Raw genomic sequence first — 12,681 nt, 5'->3', positions numbered from 1 at the left:
CCCTAGCTTTGGCTAAGGAGTTCATAAGTTTGCTAGCTCTCGAACGAGTAAAGTGAATTTTTCGAGAACGTTTTGAGGACACCAGAAAGAGTATTGTTTTTCTACACAAGCGTTAAAATATCCACCTAATTGTAAAAGTGTGGCGTTTATAACATGTGCAAGGTGTCAAAAAAATTACTGCTTCCCCTGGTTTTACAATGAGTATCACGCCAAAAAGTGTAAATCATCACCTGTACAATAATAAAAGTAATTTTGTTCACGAAGTTCTCGTGTACTCCTAGCAATCCATTTCTGAAAACCTGCTTTAAAGTTCCAAATGTTCCTTTGCGTTTAGTTTTCATGACTTTTATGAAACTACTACGTAATACAATATACATAGAGTATTTTTTCGGTTTACTTGCAATGGCGTAAAAAATAGAAATAAGGATAGGAAAAAATTTTTCATATAGGGACTTGCCCTCATGTCCCTCGGATTACCATTCTGTACTCTTTCCACTGCGCCATCCGCTGCCTCGAAATGACGCTAGCACAACTGGCTCGTGCCGCGCGCGACCCGCTCCAAAATTGCCATTTGTTTCTCAGAACAGTAGGCCAACTGGAGATCCGCCTTCCGTCACGTTCATTTCTAGCTAGTCCACGCATAGACAATAAATCTGGACGTAATCGCTGATGATGGGTAGTTGCGGTCCCCTTGTGAGAGTGAGTGGCAAGTTCTAACCCCTTCCTGTCCTCCAGGTGGAGGGGGTGGATGTGGGGATTGCTCGTCTGGGCTCACCCATTCACCCTACGAATGGACAAATGGTCGCTCCTTCAGCAGAGTTGAGGGATACTGTCATGGTACGCCAAGAAAGAGGGGGGGGGGGGGAGGATTGTTAAATATTGGGGGCTCCAGTGTCAAGCGCGCTATGGTGCAGCACAAAGGAGTAGCGTCTGGGCTAGAACGATGTCCAGTGTGTGCTCGATATACCTTGTGGTGATGTGAGGGCTTAGAGGGGGTTGAGAGGATACATCCGAGATGTGGAGGAGAGCTCACTTGAAGCTATATAGGTTGTAGGGTGCACTTACCTGCTTGTGGTTGTGGCTTTTCCCTGTCGCTTGGGTTCTGAGGCCATCCTCAGCTCTCCAGGTGGTTGACGGAAGTGGTGCAGACTGTTTGCTTTGTTTGTGAACCACAAGTAGAAACTACACGTTACAGTAGCGTGCCGAGGCTTGATTTGTTGCTGAGGGGAAGGTCAGAAACTGAGTCTTTGTCCTTTTGTGAAGGTCCTACCTCCAGATTTCTGCACGTGTGTAGTGGGATGGAAGCTGGAGGATTCTCCCTGGTAGGCCGTGAGTGCGTTGCACAGAGGAAGGAGCTGCTTGGGTAGCGGTGTACGTAGCGCACAGAGAGCGAAATCCGATAGTATGGAAAATAGAGACACTTTGAATTTCAATATTTTAACAATAATTTTCCAAAGCGTTCATAATATGGTCCCTCAACTTACCGCAGTCGTGGAAAGCTGTTGCAGTGAAATTATACCTGGAACTGAAAGCCGGATAAAACCCAAGACGAGAGCTCTGAAATATTTAATAAGGCTTGGAAGATAAACTGATAGGAAAGGATAGACATCATATGAGGGGTAGTGTTCATTTTAGTGGACAAGAATATAATGTCTATAGAGGTCGAAATTGAGTCTGACTGCGATGTCATCTTACGATGTGGCAATGGTACGTCTGTCAACTGTGTATCTTAATTGTACTGCTCGTCAACACGTTGATGAATTCAAACAATTAAGGGAGGAAATAATCGTGTGCATTCATGTCTAGATGCATAGATAATTTTATTAGAGTAAGTACAGTGAAAACAGCACCATGGTCTGAGTGTAGAACCACGAGGTATTTGAATTTCAATTCAGCTTATTGATCTGAACGCATGACAGCCAGAGGCGAGCGCGTCTCGCCCTTGTCAGTAGCGAGGCGGTGTTGGGCACAAAAACGCAGGTCGCTGGTGACGTGAGCATCCCTCGCTGTTGGGTATCTTCGAATGCTAGCAGAGTTATACTAAACGTATCATAAGTAAAACTAGAGCACAGTTTGCAGGAGCAGACACTCCTTCTGTATGGTGCAGTAGTCTAAGGCAGCTCGAAAGACAGGCGAATAGCACGGCGGGCCAGAGTTACACGGTGTCATAGGAGGTAGTACAAGAAATTCTCTAAGAAATCATTCTGAGAGCCTCTGTCATAGAGCAGTGCACGTAAGTTAATATAATACGAAAAGGGTTAATAATTCTTAAAGTGGACGGTGTGACGTCACTGATTCGTAGACGGTCAGCAGTGCGGTTGTGGGACGCCATTGTCAGGAGAACGGAACTGGCGGTTGGAACGAGTAGAAACATCCAATGAACCTCACCTCCTCAGTTAAGGCATTAATAAGCTTTGATTTTACGCATATTAAGTTAGTAACGTCTTTACAAGTAAAGTCGTGTAGTAAGTGTATTTGTTTGTTGTTGTCGAAGTCGTATATGTTGATTGGTGACCACTTCCGCAGACTTAGACGATGTCAGACAACGTGCAAAGCTTGTGCCAGGCGCCACACATTGACTGCAATTCATGTCGGTTAGGTGGATGTTATGACTACGCCATTGTCGTGATTTTTGTCGTCGCTGATGACGACTTGGTTGCGACAGTGAGATTATTTTGTAGTTTTTCTGTCCGGGAGAACATCGGATTACTAAGTACCAGGAATTCCTTAACTATTCTGGTGTTGCGGTGGAAGACCCGCGACGCAAACAGCAACCGACATGTTAAGCAGAGCGTGGTAGAGCTGTGCCAGCTCAACAGTGTAAGTTCGGGCACGGGCAACTTTTTCTTGGGTATTAGTACTGTCTAGTCGAGAGTAACAAATTACGGCCGCGTGAGCACCGTGAATGCTCAGCAAACCATTTGTAACTTTGCGCAAAATCCGTAACAAATGTACCCCTGTCAAAGTGTAGGACACTGGGCCTCGACAGTATTTTAAGCTCTTACGAGATTTTTCTGTTATTCATTTATGGATGTAGCGTATTAGACCCAGATTGGCCGGCCGGAGTGGCCGTGCGGTTCTAGGCGCTACAGTCTGGAGCCGAGCGACCGCTACGGTCGCAGGTTAGAATCGTGCCTCGGGCATGGATGTGTGTGATATCCTTAGGTTAGTCAGGTTTAATTATTTCTAAGGACTAGGCGACTGATGACCTCAGAAGTTAAGTCGCATAGTGCTCAGAGCGATTTTTTGAACACCCAGATTGTTGTCGTATTGCACAAATCGTTACGAGAGTTCATATGGTGGAGAGCAACTTAGGGCCAGCTGCAATCCAAATACGATCAGGTGGGCTTAACAGCTCGATTATGTGTTGGTGGACATTGAAGATGCTGAATCGTCATACAGGTATTCATTAGAGACAACATTTTGCTCGTGATACACTGTTGGTTAGGATTTAGACATCGTTAATTTTCTTCCACTGTCAACCTACGTAATTTTTATGGAGCAACACTAAAAACTCCTAAGTGAAATTAACGTAAATATAATAGGAAGTAATCGAGAAGGTTTCAATCTGGATACGAGTAACAGACGTAGCTGAACTGAAATTAATAATTAGATGCTTGTATCAGCCTCCCGTTTAGACTATAGCAATTGTATACTTATTCAAACAAATCTGTTCTCAGTGTTTCGGAAGTCCACCCATCTTGCAGTACAAGTTGGGGGCAAAGTCAGCCAATCAACTGTAAATCCATCAAGAACTCTCCAAGAGCTTTTATGCTGAAATAAGGAGATAAACTGTCGCTAACTTTCTACTTAAACAATAAATGGATTTCATGTGTTCCGATATCGAGGATGTAAATTATAATTTGAATACAGTAACATCGTCTACGTCGCAGGAGAGCTTCAGTAGAGTTTGGAAGGTAGGAGACGAGGTACTGGCAGAAGTAAAGCTGTGAGGACGGGGCGTGAGTCGTGCTTGGGTAGCTCAGTTGGTAGAGCACTTGCCCGCGAAAGGCAAAGGTCCCGAGTTGGAGTCTCGGCCCGGCACGCAGTTTTAATCTGCCAGGAAGTTTCATATCAGCGCACACTCCGCTGCAGAGTGAAAACCTCATTCTGGAAATATCGTCTACAATTTGTATATACGATAACCTTACGCATCGTGTTTCTCGTTCAGGAGTAAGGTATGAGCTGCTACTTGGTTTGCACCGCGGTCGCCTCTGGTTCACATAACATGTAATTTTGACAGGAGGTATTGCCATTTGTGACGCGTTAAGCCAGATGGTTGTGCTATAAGCTCGAAGTCTGCAGGACGAGACCTTTCAACAAGATAAAACAAGAACTATATTCTCCGTGTTGTCATGAGTTACCTCAGTTGAAATGGTGTTACACTGTTTGCATGGAAAGCACGTTATTCGTATCTCTTTACTCAACTCAGTCATCTGAGAGAGTGGCACGTCGCCAACATCGAGCCAGAATGATTGATGACGTAGAGACGAGGCAGCGTCGAATGACGTACCCACATCTACTGTCTAAGCTCGTTTTGACTGGATGTACAGTAGGGTTAGATCATTGTGGCTACCATAGTTGGCGGCTCTGTGTAGTAAACTTCGAATCCTGTGTACTCCAAATCATGTTTTAATGTATACGTCCTGTATGCACACTAACAAGCAGATGTCCCCAGCGGTGGGATGGACTTTTTGAAGCAATCTATACAGTGATGTAGGTTAAGGTACAAGGAATCACACTGCAATCATTCACCGTGGTAGGCCTACGTTTATGAGCAATCGATGAAAAGATATTTCTGAATTTTGTGCGATGCTATATATCTCTAAAAATGGTAACAATGTACACCCTGGTTACATAGAGCAGTGGCTAGGGTACAAACTTCACATGGAAAAGATTATTGGTTCAAATCTCGTGAGGTGCAGTGAGTATTTTGCATTTTAAAAATCCTTATCCAAATTATTTGGATCATTATTTTTATTCAATTAATTGGTTTAAATGTAATATTTTCTTTTCATTTGTCACATCATGTTATTCATCATCTGAAAAAGAACATTTGCTCTGAATTTTTCTTTCCGTCAGTCTTTTTCCACTTGGAATCCTCGTTCATGTGATTTTGATTGTTGTTATTTATTAACATTGATTGAGTAGCTTCCGTTTTGGCATCTTATATTTTTCTCCATGTTATTGTATTCATTGTTTCTGTTTCTCACTTTGCTTGAATTTCATTTTGCTCACAATCCCTGCTTTAGTTTAAATCATCATCGTTGTTATTTTGTCCATAGCGTGATCAGAAGTTATGGTTCAATTGGCTCTGAGCACTATGGGACTTAACTTCTGAGGTCATCAGTCCCCTAGAACTTTGAACTACTTAAATCTAACTAGCCTAAGGACATCACACACATCCATGCCCGAGGCAGGATTCAAACCTGCGACCGTAGCAGTCTCACGGCTCCAGACTGTAGCGCGTAGAACCGCTCGGCCACTCCGGCCGGCCAGAATTTATGTTTTAAGTGTTTATGTGATTATTGCCGTCCAAAAATATGTACATCTTTAACGAAAAATACATTCTTGTCACCACTGCACAATCAATATAAGTAGATTGCTTCATTTTTTTTTAAATTTTACTAACCGACAGATCGGTATTTTAAAACGTTTAGACATTGCCATTGATTAAGAAAAAATAACAGCAATTGGAGAAATTTAAATCTTGATTAAAATGATGTGACAAATGAATACAAGTGAAAGAAAGCACATTTAAACCAATAAATTGGATAAAAAAATGATCAGGGTGATTTCCATAAATATTTAAAAACGAAAAAAAATTCAGTATATCTAACAAGATGCAAGCGAACAACCTTTAGCATATGAAGTTAGTACCTTACCCATTACGCTATACAACCAGCTTGTAACTCGTTAGCCGGTCGCTGTGGCCGAGCGGTTCTAGGTGCTTCATTCCGGAACCGCGCGACTGCTACGGTCACAGGTTCAAATCCTACCTCGGGCGTGGATGTGTGTGATGTCCTTAGGTTAGTTAGGATTAAGTAGTTCTAAGTTCTAGGGGACTGATGACCTCAGCTGTTGAGTCCCATAGTGCTCAGAGCCATTTGAACCATTTTTATAAATTGTTACTGTCTTAAAGCTATATGGCATAACGCAAAACCAGAGTGAATGGCTTCAGGGTGTGATTTCTTGGACCTTCACATGCATCACCATACAGATTGATTAAAAAATTGGAGTCCATCTCTGGGGACCTCTAATTGCAAATAAAATTTCATTATTTGCTCCTCTTCTTGTTACAATGTCGAAGGTGAACAGTGTATAAATGTAACTCTTCATCACGCCTTCTATGCCTTTTTCCTCGGCCCCATCACCTGTTGTGAGACACATGTACCGGTGTGCCAGTGCGGGCAGGTGGCCGCCAGTGGTGGTGTTTTCCTTGTGGCTGTTGCAGCTGGTGGTGCGCGAGATGAACCGGCTGGGCATGATGGTGGACCTGTCGCACGTGTCGGTGCGCACCATGGGCGACGCGCTCGACGTGACGCAGGCGCCCGTCATCTTCTCGCACTCGTCCGCCCTCGCGCTCTGCAACTCCTCTCGCAACGTGCCCGACGACGTCCTCCGGAAGCTGGTGAGCGCACTGGCTGGCCGGCACACGGCTGCCGCAGCGGGCTGCGTAGGGCTGCCGCAGCAGGCTGCGTAGGGCTGCCGTGCACTCTGCTGTCCGTGGCATTAACGTGGTGTTTCCGACCACATACATTGTAGCCGTGGATTTTCCGACTGTTCCAGTACTGAAAACATCCCTACGCTGTTTATTCAGGCTTGGGTCTCGCTGTCTACATCTACATAGATACGCTGGAAGTCCCAGTACGGTGCGTGACGGAGGGCATCCCGTACCACTACCACTCATTCCCTTTTCTGTTCGATTCCCGGCGGGGTCAGGGATTTTCTCTGCCTCGTGATGACTGGGTGTTGTGTGATGTCCTTGGGTTAGTTAGGTTTAAGTTGTTCTAAGGTCTAGGGGACTGATGACCATAGATGTCAAGTCCCATAGTGCTCAGAGCCATTTGAACCATTTTGAACCTTTCCTGTTCCACTCGCAAATAAAGCGAGGTAAAAACGACTGCCTGTACGCCTCCCTGTTGTTGTTGTTGTTGTGGTCTTCAGTCCTGAGACTGGTTTGATGCAGCTCTCCATGCTACTCTATCCTCTGCAAGCTTCTTTATCTCCCAGTACTTACTGCAGCCTACATCCTTCTGAATCTGCTTAGTGTATTCATCTCTTGGTCTACCATACACGCTGCCCTCCAGTACTAAATTGGTGATCCCTTGATGTCTCAGAACATGTCCTATCAACCGATCCCTTCTTCTAGTCAAGTTGTGCCACAAAATCCTCTTCTCCCCAATTCTATTCAATACCTCCTCATTAGTTATGTGATCTACGTATCTAATCTCCTTATGTGTCCTAATTTCTCCTATCTTATCTTCGTGGTCCTTACTCGCAGTGTATATTTGGCAATCAGCTTCAAGTGCCAGTTCTCTAAATTTTCTCGGCAGCATTTCTAGAAAAGAACGTCGTCTTCCTCCATGGATTCTCATTTGAGTTCCCGAAGCATCTCCGTAACACCTACGTGTTGTTCGAACCTACCGGTAACAAATCTAGTAGGCCGCCTATTTATTTAATGTATGTCTTCCTTCAATTTGACCCGGTGCGTATCCGAAACACAAGAGCCATGTAAGCAGGAGATCCCGGGTTCGAGTCCCGGTCGGGGCACACATTTTTATCTGTCCCCGTTGACGTATGTCAACGCCTGTAAGCAGCTAAGAGTGTTCATTTCATTGTAATTTCATTCTAACGAGCTGCGTGGTCACCGATGGTATCTCTTCTTTCGGACATATCCGAAAGAACAGATACCATCTTAGCATATATATAGTTAAGGCTCACCGGCCAATTGACCATCTTCTTCTTCTGTGCGGATGCACAAACAGTGCCCGAACTCTTACGGCAATCGGCAACGCGCCGCGACTAATGAGTATAATGGGCGGGGGCACTACGAATGTAGTGCAGGACAATACGGTGAGAATGTGGGTTTCGCGGGAGGCGTGCCAGAGATAAATCCCTGCAGTCGCGCTATCCTCTGTGTTCTCGGTGCCTCAGATGGATGGAGCGTCTGCCATGTAAGCAGGAGATCCCGACTTCGAGTCCCGGTCGGGGCACACATTTTCATCTGTCCCCGTTGACGTATGTCAACGCCTATAAGCAGCTAAGGGTGTTCATTTCATTCTAATTACATGAGCATTACTCAAGAATAGGTCGCACCAGCGTCCTATATGCGGTCTCCTCTCCAGGTGAACCACTATTTCCTAAATGTCTTCAAATAAGCCGAAGTCGACTATTCGCCGCCATCCATACCACAGCTCTCAGATGCTTGTTCCATTTAGTATCCCTTTGCAGTGTTACACCAAGGTATTAAAACGACTTGACTGTGTCAAGCAGGGCACCAGTAATACAGCAGGTTTGTTCTGCCTACTCATCAGCAGTAAGTTACACTTTTCCACATATAGGGCTGGCTGCCATTCATCACACCATCTGGAAATTTTGTCCACCTCGTCTTGCATCTTCCTACAATCACTCAAATTCGACCCATTACCGTACACCACGGCATCATCAGTAAACAACCGCAGATTGCTGTCCACCCCGTCCGCCAAATCGTTTATGTATACACAGAACAACAGTAGTCCTTTCACACTTCCCTGGGGCACTTCTGACTGTAACCTTTGTAACTACCTCTTTAATTATTTCTTATTAAACACTGACCTACAGAATTTTCCCTGACAAATATATCTCAAACTTAACCTATTCATTTGTCATACACAACATACAAGCCCAACGCAATCTTACTGCTATACATTGACAAAATGGCTTCCAATAGTTAACACAAAAGAATGGCCCTGAATTGCAAGAAATCCTGACCATAATACAAATCCAAAAGATATTAAATTGAAGAAATATGAAACTATCTCCAACTCTGTTAATTGCCTAAACTCATTTCAATCACGAATCCAAATAGTGCAAACCCCATTCTTTTTCATAAGTCACTTACCTCACAGAAAATCTTCATAACAAAAACTGCAACCATTACACCAAGTAGCAACTACAGCCAGCTAAATAAAAAGAGTCTAACTACTATAGACTCTAACTACTAGGAGGCAGAAGGTTAACGAAAGAGAGATTTTGTTGAAGAGCAACTGAGAAAATTTTACCTTATTAATGTGACATCCAGTTCCAAAGTTATATAGTTGTCAATAATTCCACTGCCCAAACATCATCATACATTTCCTTACGTATTTTCTTGTAAATACATCATTTCATCTCGCTTTACAACGCATGTCCTACTAACACAGAGTCTCCACTAAGAATGCCATGTCCATACACTTCCCTATCCATTCGCTAACTGCTAGTCCGTCCAACCACAGAATCTCTTACTGAGAGCGCTGTCAGCGATATTAATACAGTCTGTCCGGCTGCCAACATACAGACAGGCCACTTACGCCTCCTCTGTGGTGAGCACTTGCTGTCGAGGAGAACATACTGGGATGTATTACCTAACAAGTGTTCGAGACACTCACATATCTGTGAACTTATTCCATATTCTCACACCTTCGTTAACAGCCTGCAATGACCACCGTGTCATATGCTTTCCGGAAATCTAGAAGGATGAAATCTGCCTGTTACCCTTCATCCGTAGGTCTCAGTATATCATTTGCGAAAAGGGCAAGCTGAATTTCGCACGAGCGATGCTTTCTAAAACCATGCTGAATCGTGGACGTAAGCTTCACGGTCTTAAGACAGTTTATTATATTCGACCTGAGAATATGATAAAAAGTTCTGCAGCAAACCGAAGTTAAGGCATAAGCATGTTTAAATGTTTCTTTTCATTTGTTAGAATTTTATTTATTTTAAACTTCTTTCTTTCGACAATATTATACCAGACAATGATTTAACATTTTGTCTTCCTCTGTGAATTGTAATTTCTCAGTCAATGTTTTGTAAGAAAGCCGGAGACTTATAAACATCTTCTTAAATCCCATGCGTGTTCTATATTTAAATAGTGTCTTTTAATCTGTTGTCAATCTCTATATATTATTTCTTTCTTTCTTAAGAAAACTGGCCTATGGAAACTTTCTAATTTCAAATATAGCATTTACTGCCTCCCGTTCAGCTTGTTCCTTACAAAAATATATGATCACATGTTTTTGATATAATTAGAAATTTACGAGGGAATGTCTCCGAATTTTTTATGTGTAAACTCTTAAAGTTTTTTTAAAAAACAAACATTTTTAACATTCTTCATCTTTATTCGTCATGTCTACATATTTATTCCTGGATATAGTCATCCTCGTAGCGAACACATTTCTCCCAAGGAGCGACCAGTTTGTTGATACCGTCATTGTAGTGCAGGATGTTTTACTTTGTTCACTGAGCCACAACTTCACCTCTGTTTACACTGCTTCATCACTGTCATAGTTGAGCTATCGAGGATGATCTGTAAGTTTTCGAAACAGATGAAAGTCATGTGCGGCCAGGTCGAGACTGTACGGAGGATGGCCGATGACAGTGAAGCCGAGGTGACGGACTGCTGCAGATGTCACAGGGGTCCTGTGTGGGCTGGCTCTGCCATGCTCAAGGGGAGGGTGCCCTTCAAATTCAGATTGCAGGCCATAGGACCGGAAGCGTTCATTGCAGTCGACAAACATATTGTCTCTAATGAGGTCGAAGTTGAGGGTGACATTGATGCAGTCTGTTCGCGTTTTTACCGGCCACCAGATTCTACTGTGACAGATTGAAAGTCATTCACAGAATGTTTATGATCAGTAGCGCGTAGGTATCCAGATCATGCATTACTAGTTTGACGCGATTTAACCTTTCATCTGTAGATGTCTAAGATTCATTGCAGGAGGTACACACATACAGTCAAGCGAAGTACTTTTGAACACGTTTTCTGAAAACTGTCTCGAGCAGCGGTTTCGGCAGCTCACGCTCAGTAGAAGTATCTTAGACCTTGTAGCTACAAATAGGCCGGACCCATTGGACAATTTCAGTATAGAAACGGCGATTAGCGAGCATGATGTCATTATAGTACCTATGATTACGAAAACTAATAAATGAGTTAAGAACGCTAGGAGAGTGTTTCTGCTATAAAGAGCAGATAAGCAGTTGTTAGTATGTCATTTAGACAGTGAATTGATATCACTTACTTCTAGCAAGATGGTCGTAGAGGAATTATGGGCGAAGTTTAAGCAGATTGTCAATTATGGTCTGGAGAATTATGTCCTAGTATTTGGATTAAGGACGGGAAAGACCCACCATTGTTTAATAACGAGATTTGAAAAATGTTGAGGAAGGAGAGGCTCTTGCACTCTCGATTCTAAAGAGAACGCACGAATAACGAGAAGCAAAGTTTAGTGGAGATTGGTGAGACCCTGAAAAGAGCTATGCGCTAAACATACAACTACTACCACAGCCATACCTTAGCAACAGATCTGACAGTGGGCCCGAGAAAATTCTAGTCATATTTGAAACCGCTAAGTGGGTCTAAGGCTTCCATCCGGTCACTTGTTGACCAACCTGGTGTGGCAGTTGAAGATAGCAAAACGAAAACCGAAGTTTTAAATTTCACGTTGAAAAAATCGTTCACGAAGGAGAATCGTACAAACTTGACGTCGTTTTACCACCGAACGGACTCCCATATGGACGACATAAATAAGAATCCCTGCCGTAGAGAAATAGCTGAAAAAGTTGAGAACAAATAAGTCACCTGGTCCGGTGGAATCCCAGTTCTGTTTTTTAAAGAGTACTCTACGGTAGTGGCCCCTTACCTAGCCTGCATTTATCACGAATCTCTCGAACAGTGCAAAGTCCCAAGTAACTGGAAAAAAGCCCCGGTGACTCCTGTGTATATGAAGTGCAAAAGAACGGACTCACAAAATTACAGGCCAATATCTCTTACAACGGTTTGCTGCAGAATCCTTTGAACATATTCTCAGACCGAATATAATAAATTTTTTAGAGACCGAGAAGTTTATGTACACTATGAGCGTGGTTTTAGAAAGCATCGCTGGTGCGAAACACAGCTTGCCTTTTACTCAAATGACATAATGCAAACTATGGGTGAATGGTAAAAGGCACATTCCATATTTCTAGACGTCTGCAAAGCGTTTGACGCGGTACCCCACTGCAGACCATGAACGAAGGTACGAGCATACGGAAAAGGTTCAAAGATTTGTGAGTGGCTACAAGACTTCTTATGTTAGAGAACCCAATGTGTTGTCTTAGGCGGCAAGTGTTCATCAGATACAAATATATCGTCAGGGGTGCCCCACGGAAGTGTGATAGGACCGTTGTTATTCTCTGTGTACGTAAATAATTTGGCGGACAGGGCGGGTAGCAATCTGTCGTTCTTTGCTAATGATGCTGTATTGTACGGTAAGGTATCAAATTTGAATGACTGTAGTAGGATACGAGATGATTTAGACTAAATTTCTAGTTGGTGCGATGAATATGAGCTAGCTATAAATATAGAAAAAATTTAAGTTAATGCGGATGGGCCGGCCGCTGTGGCTGAGCGGTTCTAGGCGCTTCAACCTTGAACCGCGCAACCGCTTCGGTCACAGGTTCGAA

The 12,681-nt window shown here is 43.4% G+C and overlaps 1 protein-coding gene across 1 annotated transcript in view; it reads left to right on the top strand.

The window, feature by feature from the left end:
• Window positions 1-12,681, top strand: part of LOC124789267 (dipeptidase 1-like) — a 1,467,693-nt gene that overhangs the window by 1,226,156 nt on the left and 228,856 nt on the right. The window contains exon 10 of the mRNA XM_047256565.1: window positions 6,455-6,631. Coding sequence (XP_047112521.1) covers window positions 6,455-6,631 — 177 coding nt within the window. The remainder of the gene's footprint in view (window positions 1-6,454; window positions 6,632-12,681) is intronic.

This window comes from Schistocerca piceifrons, chromosome 3 (assembly GCF_021461385.2).
Source record: "Schistocerca piceifrons isolate TAMUIC-IGC-003096 chromosome 3, iqSchPice1.1, whole genome shotgun sequence".
In the NCBI taxonomy this organism is placed as follows: domain Eukaryota; kingdom Metazoa; phylum Arthropoda; class Insecta; order Orthoptera; family Acrididae; genus Schistocerca; species Schistocerca piceifrons.
This window is presented reverse-complemented; position numbering and strand designations above follow the sequence as displayed.